This window comes from Balaenoptera ricei, chromosome 2 (genome assembly GCF_028023285.1).
Source record: "Balaenoptera ricei isolate mBalRic1 chromosome 2, mBalRic1.hap2, whole genome shotgun sequence".
Taxonomy (NCBI): Eukaryota; Metazoa; Chordata; class Mammalia; order Artiodactyla; family Balaenopteridae; genus Balaenoptera; species Balaenoptera ricei.
The window spans coordinates 60,303,412-60,323,950 of NC_082640.1; the positions used below are offsets into that span (position 1 = coordinate 60,303,412).

Consider the following 20,539-nt stretch of genomic DNA (forward strand, 5'->3'; position numbering starts at 1 on the left):
TGTGATGCTATTTTATATAGGGTGGTTGGGAAACCCTTTCTAAAGTGTTATTTAAGCAGAATTCTACAGAAAGTAAGGAAAGAAGCCATGTGGATACCTGAGGCAAGGGTGTTTTTAGGCAGAGGAGCAGCAAGTTCCAAGGCTTGGAGCCAGGAGCATGCATGACATATTCAAGAAACAGCAAGAAGGCCAGTGTGGCTACAGCTGGTTAAGCAAAGTGGAGGAACCACGGGGGATGAGGTCAGAGATGAAACAGGAAGACGATCAGGTAGGGGCTTGTAGAGCATTGTAAGGACATTATAAGGGTTTTACTGAATGAGACGGAAAGCCATTGTAAGGTTTTGAGCAGAGGGGTGTTATAATATGACTGGTTTAAAAATAATCACTATAGCTAATTGGTTGAAAAGTTGTTAGAAGAGCCAAGACAGAAGCAGAGAGGCCAATTAAGAGACTGTTTCAATCATCCAAGTGAGAGATCATGGTGGATGAACCAGGACGGTAGTCATGCATGTGGTAAGAAGTGGCTAGATTCTGAAAAATATTCAGAAGGGAAAACCAATAGGATTTCCTGATAGCATGAATGTGGGGGTGAGAAAAAGAGGAGTAAAAAATGGCTCAGTCGTTTTTTTTGCCTGAGTAATTGAAAGAATGTGGCTGCCATTTACAGAAATGGGAAAGACAGTGGATAGAGCATGTCTGGGGAGGAAAATGAGGAGTTCAGCTTTAAACTTGTTAAATTCAAGATGCCTATTAGACACCTAAGTGAAGATACTGGATCAGAAGTTGGATAAAATGAGCTTCCCAAGGGTAGGGAATTTTGTCTGTCTCCAGGGCTTAGAACAGTATCTGACACAGAATAGCCACTCAATAGACATTTGTTGAATAAATGAATAAATATACAAGTCTGAGTTCAGAGGAGTGATCTGGGCTTGAGATATTTGGGAGTCATCAACACACAGATGGTATTTAAAGCCAGCTCATCTAGTGAGTGAACATAGATTAGTCTGAGAATTGACCCTTGGGATACTCCAAAGTGTAGAAGTTGGGGAGATGAGAATAAATCATCAAAGGAAGCTGAAAAATGAAACCAGTGGGGTAGGAGGAAAAGCAGGGAAGTGTGGTGCCCTAGAAGCAAAGTGAAGATAGTTTCAAGGAGGAGGAAGTAAAAAGTAAAAAAGTTTAATTAAAAATAAATGAGGACTAAAAAAGGATGAAATTTATAGAAATGACTATTAAATCCTAGTTTTAGATTTAAAAACTAACTGCATATGTTTAGGATGCAAAGAAGGTAAGTGACAGGGGACTGGAATATAGCTTTCAATGATAAGTGGGGGAAAAAGACTTAGTAAATTAGCTTCCTATCCATTCAAATGAAGAAACAGTCTTGCTTCATTACCCATGAATATAATTCAATTTTGACTGAGCTAACAGGAGTAAAACGTACACAATCAGAAAGGTTTATCCTGATCCACTGCAATGAACAACTACTCTGGAAGTACTGGTTCTAGCACTGGGTATGGCACTACATTCAGGACACTGATGTATCAGAAAGTTCCCAAGGAAAGTGATTTGTGTGGTAAAACTATGTGGAAACAATGTCACCTGAGGTACATTTGAAGGGACTGGGAAATTTATTTCAGAACTGGAGGATATAAAGGTTATCTTCAAACTGAAGAGGTATTACACCATTATTTATGACCCCAGAGGAGAGATGCTACCTGAAAGCAGATATTAGATAAACTTACAGAAAATTTTCTAACAATCAGAACACCCAAAAGTTAAATGGGCTGTTGGTGAGGTATTACATTCTTAACTATTCTGCAATCAGTGGAGGAATACATTCACTGAAGTCACAGAGGGCACTCAAAACTCAGCTGGGCATTGGACAGGATGATGTCTAAGATTCTGTTCAGTTCTGGGGTGTTATAACAGGTGTGAATCTACTTCAAAAATTATAGTCTCCTACACAGACAGACACACGCGCACACACACACACACCCTATATTTTATGTATACAGTAGAGGGAGAAAATAGCTTGTTTAATGCAGATCTAATTTGGAGCCCTGTTGAAGGGAATGAGGATGACTTAGTGGAGATATGAGAGCAAGAGAGAACTCAAGGTAAAAAGATACATGTGTAAGCACTATAAGACAGTCTGGACATTTGGTTAGAGAAGAGGAAAAATATAGGGGAAATTAAATAGTGAGAATATTAGGTAGAGTGAGGCTGGCTGATTACTGGGGAGGATTTCCAAAGTACCTGGTTATTAGTTTCAGTTGCATTCAAAGAGGAACTTTTGAGAAGGAAACCTTTCTGGGAAGAGAAGTGATAGATGATGAAAACAGAGAGACATTCTTGTTGTTGGAGATCAACAACCTAGAACATGCTTGAGAAAGAGGAAGACCAAGAGGACACCAATGAGAATGGAAGGTAAAGGGTGAGGCCCCTAAGAAGAAACTGTGGTCTCTGGCAGAGGTCTGGGAGGAGGACCAAGCAAGTGGAAGATAAAGACAGTCTGGGGACAACCAAAGGTGAATGGAGAAAGGGCAGGGAGGAGTCCAAAAGGTGAGAATGCGGCAGCTCTGGATGACTGACAACAGTATATGGTCCTAGATCTTGGAACTACAGACTAGGACTGTTATACAAGAATGCTTCTCAGATGGGACATTTCTGACCTCTCTATCTTCAGTTTTCTCATTATCACTGTAAAACACAAAAGGGCCCTGTGCTGATTTTGGCTAGTTCAGCTGATATTTTGGGCTTCTCTTATCTTTAGTATTTGGCAGTTAGGCTGAAGGAGCTCTGCCAGAGGCTCTGCTGTGTTGCCAAATGAAAGCAATTACTTCTTCTGGGTGAGTAACTGGGAGGAAAAAACTGTCATATCTGGGCTGCGTGATACGGTACCCTCCTAATTAATCTTTCCTACTTCCACTCTTGCCCCTATAATCCATTCTATACAGAGTAAAAATCCACGACTTTTTAAGTAATCAGATCATGCTGCTCTCCTGCTTAAAATCCTCCAGTGGCTTCCTATCACACTTAGAATAAAACCCAAACTTCCACTCTCTCTGTCCTGATCTCTTGGCCTCCAGCACACTGCCTTCTATGTTTATGGTACACACCCACTTCAGATATTTGGGAGTCATCAACTTCCTATTCTGCTCAACTAGAATATTCTTCCCTCCGATCTTTACAGAGTTGGCTCCTTCTTAGCTCAGTGTCATCTTCCCAGAGAGGCCTTCCCTGACCACTCACCCAAATCACTCTGCTATATTACCCTGCTTTATTTTCTCATATCATTATCACTAGCTAAAATTATCTTATTCATTTACTGGTTTATCATCTTTTTCTCCTGTTAGACTGTGAGCTCCATAGAGCGAGTATTTTGTTCACCACTGGATCCCTAATATCTCGGCAAGTGTCTGGCACATATCAAGTGCTCAGTAAACAGTAATTAATAAAGATTTGCTAAAGCAATGGAAGGAAGAGAGAGAGAACTGGTCTCAGAAAGGTATGCCAAAGGCATGAAGGCCTTGGACGTCTCCTTCTTACCTTAAGGGAGGAAGAACGTGAGACATAGGCACCTCTTCTTCCTATGCTAAGAGTAAGCCCAGGAAATGGGGCTCTGGCATAGGTCGATGGTGCACATCAGTATTTGCTAATGCTGCCAGTCATAGCTATTTACCGACTTCTTATTTTATTTCTAGCCTGGTGCTAGGTGCCTGAAGGAGAGCTGCTAGGATATTTAGTCTTTCTCCTTAGGGAAACCTTTTCATTTGAAGACACAAAACATATCCTCAGGACAAAGGAACTAGTGAATTAGAAGTAGACAAATATCAAGTCATAGGTATAAATAACAGGTGCCATCTCATGTTTCTGTGGCAAGCATCGTTTTGATTTAATTGCATAGGACTGGATTGGATTCTGAAAGACAGAAGTGAAAGATAATAAAGGTTTGAGGTCTTAAAATCTGTTCATATTACTACAATCATGAGCAGAATAAGATAATCAGGAGGAAAAGCCAACTTTGGATGAAAGCCAATGAGCTTAGAATCTGACATATTAAATATAAGTTCCTGGTAGAAACTGCCAGTAGGAATTCCAAGAGGAAATGTCTATCAGGGCCTTGTTTATGAATATGGTTTATGCCTTAACTTTACTTGCTTCTGGCTTCATTTACTTTTCCCTACCTATTTTCTTTTATTCTAATTTTTTTCATCTATTTTTTTAAAAATAAGAAGACATATATACTTCTGTAAGCCATCTCAAATCTTTTTGGAACAGGGTGGGGTATAATAAATATATATAAAAAAGCACCTTGGGCAGAAGGTTAGGGTGACAGACATGTTAGTCACCATTTGCCCCAACTCTGTGAAGAAGAATTGTCAAATTCATATTTATAATGTGAGGAAACAGGCACTGAGAAGCTAAAGAATCTGTCACTGGTCACAGAGCTAGGAGAGCAGGAACTGCATTCACATTTTTCTGACTCCCAAACCTGGGCTCTTCAATACAACAGTACAAAAGGATTTTCCTCTTGAGATCCTGACCCCCAAAGTCCTAGAGCCAGTGGGAGTTCGACTGCAAGTGTACACCAGACATATTCTGCTATCCTAAGTCTGGTGAGCCTGCATACGTATTGGCAGACTACCTTCATCACACCCTCTCCCCTCTGGGAGTAGTAAGTCAGTGAAGGCTGCCCCTAAATGCTGGCCCTGTGGGCTAAGGCCCAGGCAGCTCCCTTTCTCTGGCATAGTGCCTAGCACATAGTAGACACACAGTTTGAATTGCAGCAATGAAGTGATCATCTTTCTGTCCCTACAAGTCAACTAAGACTTTATTACCAGCTGGGATAGATCTTTCAGAAATCTCTGTACTAGCATTTGCCCAGTTGTGAATATAGAGACAGCCCAGAGGTTCCTGTTCCTGTATTCTTCTCACTTTCCAGACCTGAAGGATTCGGACAATCACTCTTCCTTATCAGTCTAGAGGCTGTTATGCTCCCTTGGACAGTGTGAGGATTGCTGGGAGATAACTCATGAGGAGCCCTTAGCCTGGGGCACATAAACAGTGTTCAACAAATGTTATTTCCTTTAGTTACACTTGCTTAGTCCTATTATGTTTACTTCATTCCCCATCTCCCAACACCAGCAAGCCTTTTGTCCGAGGACAGTGGCTAAAGATGCCAAGAGAAATGATTATACCAAGTATGAGACTGCAGAGAGGAAAGAATACAGATGAGAACAGGGTACTGGGAACACATTTATCTCTAGGGTAGGTTGGAATGTGGAAGACTCTATTTTTCAAACATAACCATAGCAATATTTCTGGTACAATACGCTCTTCCAGAACCTTTATACTGCCCATGAAGAGACGGAGTCTACTCCTCCTCCCTTTGAAGCTGAATGGGACTCTGTGGCTGCCTTGCTGAACAGAATTCAGTGGAGGGGATGAAGCTGCATGACTCTCGAGGCTAGGTCATAAAAGGTGACATGGTTTCCAGCTAGCTCTCTCACTTGTCAGGATGCTCCTCCTTTGAAGCTGCACCATGCTGTGCAGCCCAAATTAGCCTGTGCAGAGGGACCACATGGAAAGGTCCCTGACAAACAGGTAGCGGGAACTACAGTCATGTGTGAACAAGCGCACAGATGATTCCAACCTCCAGCCTTCAAGTCTTCCAACTGAGGCCTAGACACTGTGGAACAAAGATGAGCCATTCTCCCTGTATCCTGGTAGAAGTCCTGACATACAGAATCTGTGAGATTAACAGATTGCTGTTTTATGCCACTAAGTTTTGGGGTAATTTGTTACACAACCATAGTAACTGGAACAAGAATGAAAGCAAAGGAGAATATGTGGTACGGTGAGACGGGAGAACCGTAGGGAGAAGAGTGGGGTTAGAATAATCTATATGTTGCCAAGGAGAAAATAGGACTAGTACTAGTAGGTAGCATTAGGGAGACGGATTACAGCTTGGTATAAGGAGAGGCTTTTAAAGCATTAAAACTGATCAATGACAGAATAGGCTCCCCTGGTAAATAGTAAGTTCCCTGTCAATGAAGATACTCAAATGTAAACTGAAAGAAGTTATTGAAGAGCTACAAATCTGAACAGAAGACTGGATTAAGGTGACTTTAAGGTTCCTTCCAGTCAATGGAACATGACAGCAGATTAGGTCTGGGGTACAAGGAAGACGGATGAGAGAGAGATGACATCTAGAGCCTGATGCCCGAGAGACCAGTGATACCATACATAAAAAGAGAGACTATGAGAGTATTTAAAAAGATTCTTCTTTTCCGTTCCTTTTGCCTCTTGGCCAGATGACTGTTAATGGTCTTTCCCACTTTCTACAGCCTCTCTCATACACTTTCACATGATAACTACCATGATAATGGTTTTTAGCATGTCATTGCCCTGATCAAAGGCTTTTAATGACACCACTGTCACCACCACATTCAGCAGATTGTTTTATATATCACACAGTATTTTTATATTTGTTACCTCATTTGAACATCATAACAGTCTGGTAGGCACTAAAATCACCACTACATACATCTCAAAATCCAGCCAAATTAAGTACTCTGTTCATTCTTCATGTTTTTTTCTGCTTTGATGTCTTTGCGTATGCTATTTTCTTTGTCTATGTTTTTCTCAACTCTAAACGTTCCAACCCTTTTTATCTTTCAAGGCCTAGATTAAATTTTAGTTGCTCTAGAAAACAGCTAATTCCTACAACTAACAGTGATCTCTCCCTCCTCTGAAGTCCATCAATGATGATGTGATAATCCAATACTTATTAAGCATTTACTATGTGCCAGGCAGCATGCTAAGTGCTTTTTGTGTGTTATCTTCTATCCTCTGTATCACTCTCTGCCTTACACCATGGATATTTGTATATACCTCTTCTTTACTAGCTTACAAGGTCCTTGAGGACTTGATCAACATCTTAGTCATTTTTGTTTTCTCCCAAGCCTAGCACAGGGCCTGGCACAGAGCAAGCACTGTATAAATATTTGTCTAATGAATGAATGAATAATTCAGGCAGGCAGAGTTAAAGTTTACCTTTGCTTGAACAAATGGTTTTCAAGCACCCTTAAACACTTGAGAAGCACTCATTTATATCCACATAATTAATGGGCTAAATTACAAATCATTCTTATCTTTTTATGACACAGGTTTCCAGAGACCTTGGCTAGAACTCATTTTGTTAGTGTAGTTTACAGATGCGAAAATAAAAACCACAAATACACATAGTAACAAATTTCTTTTTGTGTAAAAATATTCTAGCATTCAGAATAGTGTTTTCCAACCAATCAGAATTAACTAAGTTTTACAAGCTCCTCTTTTTCTTCCCTGCAGTCATAAGGACTGTAAACTCTTTCACTTTGGATCCACTACTTCTTGGCCCTCTTGCTATAGTACTTTGCATAGTTATGAATCTAGAAATGATTGCTGATTAAGTGAAAGGTTTTGTGTTGGTTACAATTTATAATCACTCATTACTGTTCTGATCCTATTAGTTTGGCTAAGGAGCCAGCACCTTAAGGGGGACTCAGTGAGCCTCAGTCAATTATGGCAGTTGAGTCACTGCCCTGAGATTTGAAAACTATCCTTTTTTCCTTATTTCTTGCAGGCCCAAGAATGGAAAACTGGTAACAGTTAAGGCCAAACAGTCATTTCTGAAAGTCCTATTACAGATTGTTGAATTTTGTTGAAGTGATTAAGAATTATAGCTTGTGAACAATTCACGTATTAAAATTGTAGCGTAATCCTAATATAAAAATCAATCTTTTCACCAGAAGATCACAATTTCGATTTTTACTTAAAGAAATGCAAGTTTACTGTTCAAAACCAAGCCTGGTACAAAAATAATCGGTCAGTACTTTTCTCCCCCATGCTGAAGCGGAGATTAACAGTGTAAATACTGACACCCAAATTGTCTTTCAGAAAACCTAGGTAAAAATTAGAAGATTAAGGGCACAACAGGAGGGCAGTGCAAAGGCAGACCTGCTATAATCACCATCACAAAGGCCGGCCACTGGCAGACTGCAAAGTGTTTACTCAAAGCCCCGCGCTATCAATTAGTGTACATAATTATCTCAGGGCCTGCCAGTTCACGAGAGGCAGTTTTTGAAGGTCTCTCTGGCCCCCCTTTGTCTTTTACTCCCGTTGGTCACAGAAGGGCTTTGAGGACAAGCCTTCCTCGGCGCTCAGGCTCTGGCTGGCTTCCCTTGGCAGCCCCAACAGGAATTACGTGAATTCCTCCAGTATAACAACAACCAAGCCACCTTTCTCCCCACACACGGCTTTGACCTTGTGCTGAGACTATTTAACACATGCAACAAAGTGCTTTCAACAGGTCATTGTAGTTTATAGTTTAAAAATATAATTTCCACGAAGAAACAGGAAGTATTGTAGCACAAAATGGGCTGTCAATATTAGAGGTAAACAAATCAGAAGATGTAGGAAAAACTCCCTGTATTCCTGTAGCTTGGCAGTATTCAGGAAATGCTGGAAGACTGAAGGATGAGAGGAAGAACAGCAGACAGGGGTCATTCTTCTTGTCTCTCAGAGAAGCAGCTTACACTGATACTGCTAAGAATTTCCTAGGTAAATTAAGCCAGGAAACCACCCGAACCTGCTTTTGTAGCAAGGCCTACCAACAGAAATTTGCAGAGTAACTGAGGTTGGAGAAGGAAATTATATTGGGGAAAAAATAGATGAAGAATTCTTAAAAACCACTAAGGGTTAATCATTGATTTATTTAAAATCCAGTTGTATATGTACATAGAAATAGTTATACTTCATTTTATGAGTGTGTGTATATACGTATAGAATAAGGTTTTATATATAAACTTCATACATACATACACACACACTTTGGTCTGCCTGGATAATCCTTAGGCATGTCTAGGATCATGGAAAACCACGTATATCCCCTAATTTGGAGACTATACCATCTGCCACTCAAAAATTTCAAGTCAGAAACTTGGGAGTCATTGCAGACTCCTCACTTCCTTTTACATCCCATACTATCAGCTCTATGCCGTTTCCCTTACATTTATTCTGCATCCTCAATGTATCTGCTCCTCTCTATTTCTACTGTCTCCACAGGCCCTCAACATTTCAAGAGCCTTTTTACTATTCCTTCTGCCTCTAGGCTCATGCCATTCCAGTCATTTCTATACTTTTCAGGAGTGATCATCGTATAACAGAAATTTGAACATGTATGGAGCTCACTGAATACCTCGTCTCCTGCCACTCTTCACAGTCACCCTATTGTAAACTACATCAAACTGAACATGAGACAATGTCTTATATATCCATAACTCTTGGTTTGGGTTGCCCCCAAAGCAGTCCCTGAAACAAAGATATGGGTGTTAGTAGTTTATTTGTGAGGAAGTAGAGAAGGAAAAGAGGGTAGGGAGAAAAGTCAATCAAGTATGTGTTAATGAACAGGTTACCACTGGGTCCCTTTGAGAAACTGTACAGAACATACCTCAGGATTGTCCCACTGAGGGTTAGTGGAGCTGGGATATTACCCACCAATTTATTGTGGGAGAGTCACTCTTGGGGGTGTTAACTCCCTGGCACTTCTAGCAAACAGCTACTTGTTCAGTGAATATCCTCAGGCAGAGAAGTACAGGAAGCCACTTGTAGGTGACCTCCTGATAGGCCACAGGCACCAATAACATCTACTATATCATGCAGTGCCCATATTATGCCCTTTCTCCCAAATGAATTCTTTACTCCACTTGTCTTCCTGGATCCTTTAAGATTTAGGCTATCGAAGCCCTTCTTGACCTCCTTTGGAAGTGCTTTACTTCCTTCTCTGTGCACATTCTCTTCTGTTGCAGCTATTATGTTGTAGCTATTAATTTGCAAGTCTGACTCCACACCAGACTCTGGGCTCCCTGAAGGCAGTAACCTTAGTACTTAGCTTGGTGTCTGGCCCAAGGCAGATGTTCAGTCAATGTATACTAGACAAGGACATGACTGTGTGTGTTAAAGAGAAGAGGCTCCTGTTTTCCACATATGTAATTGAGAAAATTTTCAAAGAAACAAAACGTATGCTCCCATATTTTGAATAATATAAAGTCAAGTGTGTAGGAGGGAACACCAAGGGAGGAATCTTGGGTCCTAATTCAAGTTAGTTTGGCTCAGTTGCTTTCCCTATAAAAATGAGTGGCTATTAATGACCTTTAAACTTCTTTCAAGTTCCACAGATTTCAAGTGACTGAATCCATGTGTAAGTGAAAGCTGAAGACCACAAACTATACAACAACCACATATGGAAATGTTTATGTGTGTGATATTCATCTGGATTCAAGGAAAGGGTATAGGTGACAAAGACTTGAGACGCTGGCAGGTTTATAATGGTGTGTATACAAAAGAGTGAGTGTTGGAAGGGTCTCCTGGGTGACAGGATACCTCCCAGGGAGTGGCCTGGCTACTGCACAGGAGCTAGCTGGGCAGCATGGCAGCCTCCAAGCTGGCAGGTGCCAATGCCCTGGATGGCACCCTGTTACTGCTGCCAGCCTCTGGGCAGTGTGGGACCACCCGAACTTACTTAGGTCACAGACCTACAAACAGCCACTTCCTGAGTTCTCATCAAATCCCTGGAAGGTAGGCTCTGGCTACATTTCTAGAGGGAACAGACTAAGAGGAACACTGACGACAGGCCGTGCTTGGCTTCCTTGACACTCAGACAGTCTTAATCTTCCTAGAAATGTGACTCGAGGTAGAGGGATTAGGCAAGAATAAGGAAGAATAGGTGGGTGTCGGGATCCTACGCATAACAGACTAACAAATGTTGAGGAAGTTCATTTCAGAAAACGAATTCTCTTTTAAAATATTCTGAATACAGACATTAGCGTCGTGTGTACATTGAATATGGCTGGATAAGATTTCTTTAAGTAGCTAGACTTTATTAGTTTCAAATCATTAGTTTTCTTCTTGATAAATCCCTGATATATATATATATATATATATATAATTTGTATGCAGTGCTGTTTAGAATTTAAGTATAAGAAAATTGTTTTACTGAACATCCTCAATATGCCTGAGGGATGTGTCATATTTCTATCAGAAACACTAAGTCACTATTGCAAATGATTTTTACTTGGTAGGAGGGGAGAGAAAAGAACACGAGGCGGTTTACTCTGTCTCTCTTAGAGAATTATTGTTTTTGAGGACAGTCCACAGGGTGGGGTGAGGGGGTTTAAAGGGCCAACCAGGCCAGTAGTAGTCCCTGGCACACTGGCTAAAATGATGCCCATGGGTCATGTGTGACGTCAGGGGGCTACTGTTTTTGGATGGTTCCTTTCTCTTATTCATGGAGATACCTTGGAAGGACAAAGGGGAAAATAAAGAACCTAGGAGGCTATAATTGAAAGCATGTGATGGTCAGGGCACTGTGAAGCTGTGCCGTGTTGCGCTGAGGGCCTGACGAGATTTGGTCTAGGCTTTGTCACTGACTTGCTGACTCAAGGAGAATCACTTGATTCCTCTGGATCTCAGTGGAAGAGGGACTGGATGACTTCTAAGGTCTCTTGTAGAGATTATAGTTAAGTTTATGACACCAACAAGAAAAATAGGCTCTGACAGGAGCATGTAGCCAGGGAAAATGAGAAATATTAGACAAGCCTCAATATGGGAAACCAATAAGGACAGAGGTAGCACAAAGAGGAAAACAGCTCAAGATGACCATGTACATCCCTATGAAATGACTCCAAAATGAGCAAAATCCAAGAGATGTTTCAAAAGTTGACTCCAGACTGACATCAAGTAAAGGCCTTACCTTCCGGTGACCGCAAAGCACAGCGTGCACATTCCGTGTAAGAGCCCTGCAGCATGCTGCAGAAATGTGGCCATTTTGGGATTCTCATCCACTGGGCCTTGCACCGAGAGGAAGCAGCCACAAAGCTTGTCGATCAGACCAATGTTCACCACGTAGCTAGATGTGGGGAGAAATGTGTGTTATCAATCTGCATAGTCTGGCAACATCTTCACCTTCAAAGATAAATCTTAACAAACACAGGCTTAGACCCTTCAAACAAGCAAACACAACACACACAGGTTTGGGTACAGCATCTTAAATAACAATTTCCTTAGATTTAGTCCTGAATAATCAGCTACTTCTGTAAATGGTTCTCTTTTCTCTTTTGGTTATTCTGATGCTATTTTTTCAGGAAAGTGATCATCTGATCATTCTCACCCGTCTAGAGAGTCTGACAATAATTGAAATGATTTATAATGATCTCTATCCTCTTGAAAAGCAGTACTTCTCAAAGTACTAGGAAGCTAAATTCACCAGAATTCAGAAAATAAGATAATGCTACCCAGACACTCCTGTTACAACCTAAACTTCTAATGCCACTTTGGATTCTCTACTTTTTTTAAAACCCTATCACCATCAAGAGTATAACAAACAGTGAGAATCTAATTGCCCTCTGTTATGAAAAGTAGCAGTCCTGAGAGTTGACAGGAACATTTATGAAGTCACTTTCATCTTTTCAGTCTATTCAACAGTTTTCCAGAGCTGTTTATTAACCTGGACCAACAACAGTAGCTCTTTTATTAGTCCACAAAGCAGAAATAATTGAACATATTTGAAGACTATAAATGATCTTGTGGATAAATCAGCCTTAGCTTAGAGATTTTATACCAATTCAGTGCTACTGCATTTACATGTATGAAAAGCGCAGGACTCTGAATATAGCAGTTCTGAAAATCAACACATACAAACTTTCAGCAATATGTGCAAAGGAATTGATGCTTCTGCTTGTAAGTGCACTAAAATCCCTATCTGTTCATTTACTAATACAGTTTTTTGTAAAAGGAAGGAGAATCTGATGAATAATTCATGTTTGGAGCCTCTTCTAAGCCTACTATTTAAAAGGTATAAAATAATGTTCCCTTTCTCCTTTTACATTAGGAAATGCATTTATCTGGTTACTGAGCATCTCCTACAGCAGGGGGTCCCAACCCCCAGGCCACGGACCGGTACTGGTTCCGATCCGTTGCCTGTTAGGAACCAGGCCGCGCAGCAGGAGGTGAACGGCTGGTGAGCCAGCGAAGCTTCATCTTTATTTACAGCTGCTCCTCATAGCTCGCATTACTGCCTGAGCTCCACCTCCTGTCAGATCAGCAGCGACATTACATTCTCATAGGAGTGCGAACCCTACTGTGAACTGCGCATGCGAGGGATCTAGGGTGCGCACTCCTTATGAGAATCTAACGCTTGATGATCTGGAGCTGAAGCAGTACTAGATGCTAGTGCTGGGGAGTGGTTGCAAATACAGATTATCATTAGCAGAGAGGTTTGACTGCACAGAGACTATAATAAATTAATTGCCTGCAGACTCATATCAAAACCCTATCAGTGAGTGGCAAATGAAAACAAGCTCAGGGCTCCCACTGATTCTGCATTATGGTGAGTTGTATAATTATTTCATTATATATTACAATGTAATAATAATAAAAATAAAATGCACAATAAATGTAATGTGCTTGAATCATCCCCAAACCGCCCCCTCCCAAGTCCGTGGAAAAACTGTCTTCCATAAAACCGGTCCCTGGTGCCAAAAGGTTGGGGACCACTATCCTACAGTTTGAAAATTGGGAAGTATGAAATGATGACCACTAACCCTATTATCTTATAATGAAGGGAAAATGACATATTGACATACTGAACCCTAACCCTGCAAGTTACTGGATGACCTTGGGCAAATTACCTTGCCCTTCTTAGTCTGTTTCCTTTTTATTTATTTATTTATTTATTTATGGCTGTGTTGGGTCTTTGTTTCTGTGCGTGGGCATTCTCTAGTTGCGGCAGGCGGGGGCCACTCCTCATCGCGGTGCGTGGGCCTCTCACTATCACGGCGTCTCTTGTTGCGGAGCACAGGCTCCAGACGCGCAGGCTCAGTCATTGTGGCTCACGGGCCCAGTTGCTCCGCGGCATGTGGGATTTTCCCAGACCAGGGCTTGAACCCGTGTCCCCTGCATTGGCAGGCAGACTCTCAACCACTGCGCCACCAGGGAAGCCCCCAGTCTGTTTCCTTTTTAATGTAATAGAATGTTAGTATAAGGTTCTTGTAATAAGTGACTGATAAGCTAGTACATGCAAAGAAGTTGATACATTTTATTATTAGTTTTATTGTTACTAGTAGTAATAATAGCAGTATTTTAAAAATAGATGCATGCAAACTTACTAATCATAAATACAATGAAAATGAAGACAACACAAAATACCATTTCACAAATATGAGACTGACAAAAATCAGTGAGTTAATATAAAACACTGATAAGGATATGAGGAAATGGATTCCTAGCCTTTACTGATGGAAAGTGAAATCTGTAAAATCACTTTGGAGAACAATTTGGTGTTACTTGGTAAAGTTGGACATGCATTTATCATAACATTCATAAATTCCTACTGTAGGCATATAAACTTGAGAAACTCCCATATAGGTGCAAAAGAAGGTTTCTACAAGGATATTCATTGTATCATTGCTTGAAATAGTGAAAAAATAGAAACTATTGCCCTCAAATAGAAAATGGACAAACTGGGAATTTATTCATTTAATAGAATCTGTAGAGCAGTTAAAATGAATTTATCAGATTTATATGCATCAACATAAGTAGATCTCAACCCCATGTTATGTGAACATAGAAATTGACAAAATAGTATGACAGCATTTATGTAAATTTTAAATACACACAAAAAATAGAAAGCAGGATATATTGTTTATGGATATTATATATAAATATATACATATAAATTTTATATACACAAATATATTTTTATATATTTGTATATATTTACATATATACATATATATTACACACACATATATGAAAATTTTATAAAAATGCATAGGAACCACATACACACACTAACATAGTGATTTACATCTTGAGCGAGAGTAAGGGGAAAGGGATGGAGATGGGGAGTTAGCTGTATCTACAACATTTGGTTTCTTACCAATAAGAAAAAAGATCTAAGACAATATGGAAAAATGTTATTGGTTACTGAAAAATGTTGTCAAGTTGGTACATAGGTATTGATAATTTTGTTAGGTGTATGTTGATATACTTCATCATAAAATAATAGAAAACTTAAATATTTTAAAAGGCAATAATGACAAACAGAAAAAGCATTTGAAACCTGTAAGATGAAGGGTTAATGTATTTTTCCCCCATGTTTATTGAGATATAGTTGATATATACATCATGTAAGTTTAAGGTGTACAGTGTGATGATCTGACATATGTATATACTGTAAAATGTTACTGTTTTCCAGTTTCACAACATTGTGATTGGAAAAGATACTTGATATAATTTCTGTGTTCTTGAATTGTTGAGACTTGTTTTGTGCCGTAACATAGGATTCATCCTAGAAATTGTTCCATGCGTATTTGAGAACAATATGTATTCTGCTGCTGTTGGATGGAGTGTTCTATATATGTCTGTTAGGTCCTTTTGGCCTATAGTGTTGTTTAAATCTGCTGTTTCCTTATTGATTCTCGGTCTGGAAGATCTATCTATTGTTGGGAGTGGAGTATTAAAGTCCCCACATATTATGGTATTGTTTTGTTCTCCTTTTAGTTCTGTTAGTATCAGTTTTATATATTTAGGTGCTCTGATGTTGGGTGCATAAATATTTACCACACCACTGTCATATCCTTGGTGGATTGACCTCTCTATCATATAATGACCTTCTTTGTCTCTTTTAACCATTTTTAGCTTAAAATCTATTTTGTCTGATATAAATATAGCTAGCCCTGCTTTCTTTTGCTTACCATTTCCTTGAAATATCTATTTCCACCCCTTCGCTCTCAGTCTATGTGTGTCTTTAAAGCTAAAATGAGTCTCTTATAGGCATCATATTGTTGGATATTGTTTTTTTATCCCTTCAGCCACTCTATGTCTTTTGATTGGAGAATTTAATCCATTTACACTTAACGTATTGATAATTACTGATTGGTAAGGACTTACTATTGTCATTTCATGAATTATTTTCTGTTTTTTAGATCCTTTGATCCTTGCTTCCTCTCTTGCTGTCCTCTTTTGTGATTTGATGACTTCTTGCGGCAGTATGCTTTGACTTCTTTACACTATATGTATCTACTACAGGTTTGTAGAAGCTTAAATAAAACATATATATTACATCCTATTTTAAGTTGATAACAAGTTTGATAGCATACAGAAACTTTATACAGTTGTCCCTCAGTATTTGTGGGGAATTGATTCCAGGACCCGCTATAGATACCAAAATCCGCAGATGCTATAGATACCAAAATCCTCAGATGCTCAAGTCCCATCATTGGCCCTCCATACCCTCAGTTCTGCATCTACAGATTCAACCAACCACAGATTGTGTAGCACTGTAGTATTTATTGAAAAAAACCTGCATGTAAGTGGACCTGCACATTTTAAACCTGTGTTGTTCAAGAGTCAACTGTACTTTTATTTCTCCCTCCTCATATTTATTTTAGGTTATTCATGTTATAATTTACATATTTTTATAGTGTTCATTCAATAACAAATTACTGTGGTTATGTTTATATTATGTTTGATTTTTAACTTTCAAACTAGACTTGTAAGTGAATTATGCACCACCATTACAATACCAGAGGATTGAATTTTGACTATATGTTTACCATTACCAGTGAGTATTACACATCCATACGTTTTTTTTTCGTCTTTTTAAAAATTTATTTATTTTATTTTTGGCTGCATTGGGTCTTCGTTGCTGCATGTGGGCTTCCTCTAGTTGCGGCGAGCGGGGGCTACTCTTCGTTGCAGTGCACAGGCTTCTCATCGCAGTGGCTTCTCTTGTTGTGGAGCACGGGCTCTAGGCACGTGGGCTTCAGTAGTTGTAGCATGTGGGCTCAGTAGTTGTGGCTCGCAGGCTCTAGAGCGCAGGCTCAGTAGTTGTGGCGCATGGGCTTAGTTGCTCCACGGCATGTGGGATCTTCCTGGACCAGGCCTCGAACCCGTGTTCCCTGCACTGGCAGGCGGATTCTTAACCACTGCGCCACCAGGGAAGCCCATCCATATGTTTTTATGTTATTACTTATCATCCTTTTCTTTTAAAAAATAAAAAATTATTTATTTATTTGGCTGTGCCAGGTCTGAGTTGCGGCACGCGGGATCTTCATTGCCACGTGCGGGATCTTCGCTGCGGCACGTGGGATCTTTAGTTGCAGCATGCGGGATCTTTAGTTGCGGCATGCAGGATCTAGTTCCCTGACCAGGCATTGAATCCGGGCCCCCTGCATTGGGAGTACAGAGTCTTAACCACTGGACCACCAGGGAAGTCCCTATCATCCTTTTCTTTAAACTTGAAGAATGTCCTTTAGTATTTCTTATAAGGCAGGTCTAGTGGTGATGAACTTCTTCAGCTTTAGTTTGTTTGGCAAAGTCTTTATTTTTCCTTCATTCCTGAAGGACAGTATTGTTGGGTACAGCATTCTTGGTTGACAGTTTTTTCCTTCAATATTCTGAAAGGCTGTGCCACAGGCTGGGCTTCTTGATCAGGTTGGCTGCTCGCTGTGCTCTGATGTTGAGCAAGGTCGCTGGCTGGCTTCTCTGGTTGGGAGGGCCTCCATTTATATCCCATAGTTGGGTGGGTAAAGAAACTGTCTCTGTGGTTGGGAAGAGTCTTTGTCTGGGCTCCACTGTGGGGTGGGGATGCAGGCTATGCTCTGTAGTTGAGTGGGACAATAGCTGGGCTCTAAGACTGCCCAGGGTTACTGTTCAGTCTTCCTGGTTATGTGGGGTCAGTGGCTAAGCTCAACAGTTGGGTAGTTCTGCTGGCTTGGTTCCCTGCCTAAGAAGGGCTGTAGTTTGGGTTTTGCAGCTGCCTGGGTTCCCCAGCTGGCCTTCCTGGATGGTCAGAATGAAGGCGATGCTGAGCAAGAGGGCAAGGATGATAATTTGCTTTCCTGCCCAGGTTGTGTGGTAAAACAAGCTCTACAGCCAGTACAGTCTGGGGACTGGGGAACCTAATCAGCAGAACTGCCAACTGAGCTCCGTGGCCAGATGGGGCTACAGGCTCAGTTCCACAGATGGGCAGAGCTGCTGCCTGGGATCTCCGCTTGGGCACCACCACTGCAAACAGCAATACAGTCCACCAAGATCTGAGTGCTGACTGCTGTCAGCCCCTCCACACCTTTTTACTTGATCACCAGTGGTCAAGCTCTGCAGATCCCCCCAGCGATCCTGGTGAGGTGAGACCCAAGTGGAAGTGTCCCACAATGCTGGGAGAGCTGGATGTCCATTTGGGCTCCTTCTTCCCCCTGGAGAAACCACAGGCTTGTGGGGGGATGGGGGCTCATGCAGTGTTGTGCTGGCCTGTGGGAGGGCTGTTGTGGTCAGAGTGCAGCTGCTCCTCTTACCCTTCTAATGTGGTACTTCTTGATCTCTGAGGTCCGGGGGGAGATGCTTCAGTCTCATCTACCTCCTACATTCTGAGTTTTCACAATGGTTTCTTGTCTATGGATAGTTACTATCTGGCTTTCTTGTGAGGCCATCTGTTTGATGACACAATCTGATCAAAAGTAATGAACTAAGACCTTGTAGACACAGAATTATCACAGGGAATCAACACTGATCCTGACAAATAGGAGCATCATCTACAGCACTGGAGTCCACTTCATAGTACAAGATGGTTGGCTGTCCTTTAGCACATTCCATCCATATCTCAGCAAAGTTCTGGAAGCCAAAAAAATCCAAGATCAAGGTGCCAGCAGGGTTGGATTCTTCTGAAGCCTCTCTGTTTGGCTTCCAGATGGCTGCCCTCTTGCTATCTTTCATATGGTTGCCCCTCTATGCATGTGTCTAATGATTTTAATACATGAAGAGCTTTTACAATTAAAAAAGTCAATACCTCCAATAGAAAACTGGGCAAAGTACATGAACAGGCTACTCACAAAATAATTAAAATGGCCAGTGAACATTAAAAAATGTTCAATATCACTACTAATATAAAAAATGAAATATTTTCGCCTCTCAGTTTGGCTAAGACTCAAAAGAATGATGATATCCGACAGTGTCTAGGCTGAGGGTACAAGGACGTACTCATATGTAATATTTATGTAGGACAATTTGGCAATATGGATCAAAATTCTTAATGCATATTCTTTGACCCCCAAATTATACTTCTCAATGTTTAATAGAAGACAGTAATCAACTGTAGGGAAAGATGTTCTTTACAGTATAATCTGTAAGAGTAAAATACTAGAATAAACCTATGTTAAGTAATAATAGGTTACCTGAAGCAAATCATGGCTACATAATTAAATACTTGGAAAGCCAGTAAAAATTCATTTGCAAGTTTCTGTTGATTTGGAAAAAAGCACTTAAAAAAAAGTATGACCAAACAATGTGTACATATTACAATTTTTTTCATAAAATAACCACATATATATGTACCAAAACCAAAACAAAACCAATGATTATCTTTGGGTGGTGGGATTAAAGATAATTTTTGTGTATTCAACAAAATCCATTGTGCTCTTCTGTGTTTTTCAAATCGTTTTTCTCACTGAGCACATATTAATTTTATAATTAGGAAACAAGTTATTTTAAAAAGGGGAGGGCTTCCCTGGTGGCGCAGTGGTTGAGAGTCTGCCTGCCAATGCAGGGGACACGGGTTCGAGCCCTGGTCTGGGAAGATCCCACGTGCTGCGGAGCAGCTGCACCCGTAAGCCACAAGTACTGAGCCTGCGCGTCTGGAGCCTGTGCTCCGCAAGGAGAGGCCGCGATAGTGAGACACCCGCGCACCGCGATGAAGAGTGGTCCCCGCTTGCCACAACTAGAGAAAGCCCTCGCACAGAAACGAAGACCCAACACAGCCATAAGTAAATAAAAAAACAAATACTTAAAAAAAAAAGTAAAAGTCTATTAAAAAAAAAAAGGGGGGAATGGGGAGAGAGGCAGAGGCAAGCTATCTGCTATTGCAAGAGAGACTGCACTCTTAAAGAAGTAGCAATGGAGCAAAGGTAATAAATCTGAGATATTTACAAGGTAGAATCAATAGGTACTAAAGACTTAATTGGATATTGGTTTAGTAAAGGACTGTGAAGAGTCTTTGACAATGCTCAGAATGCTGGGTTAAGTAACTGAATGGGATACTGGTGCTACAGATAAGGACAGAAGACACAGGAAAAGTATCTCCTTTGGGTAGAAAGATAAGGTGTTCAGTTTTGAACTTGTGGAGACTGAGGTGCCTGTAGTACATCCTAGCAGCTAGGAAAGTGCTTGGCTAAAGTACAGTTTTATAACTTCTCCTTGAATAGATGCCTTATGTTTACTAATTTTTGATTCCAAAAGGCTGGTATCAGTGACTTGGACTCACCTATTTGCCTCTTGGTTGCAAAGTTTGATTTCCCTGTTTTGAGAGACAGATATAAATTTCTAATTGAACATGATGAAAAGAATTGTGCTTCAGCAAAAGACCATGAATAGCCAAAGGAATCCTGTGAAAGAACAACAAAGCTGGAGGTATCACATTTCCTGATTTCAATCTATA

The 20,539-nt window shown here is 40.5% G+C and overlaps 1 protein-coding gene across 3 annotated transcripts in view; it reads right to left on the reverse strand.

Moving 5' to 3' along the window:
• SCAPER (S-phase cyclin A associated protein in the ER) overlaps window positions 1-20,539 on the reverse strand; it is a 485,805-nt gene that overhangs the window by 51,756 nt on the left and 413,510 nt on the right. For all 3 annotated transcript variants that reach the window (XM_059912693.1, XM_059912690.1, XM_059912691.1), the window contains one exon: window positions 11,801-11,956. In XM_059912693.1, the coding sequence (XP_059768676.1) occupies window positions 11,801-11,956 (156 nt within the window). The remainder of the gene's footprint in view (window positions 1-11,800; window positions 11,957-20,539) is intronic.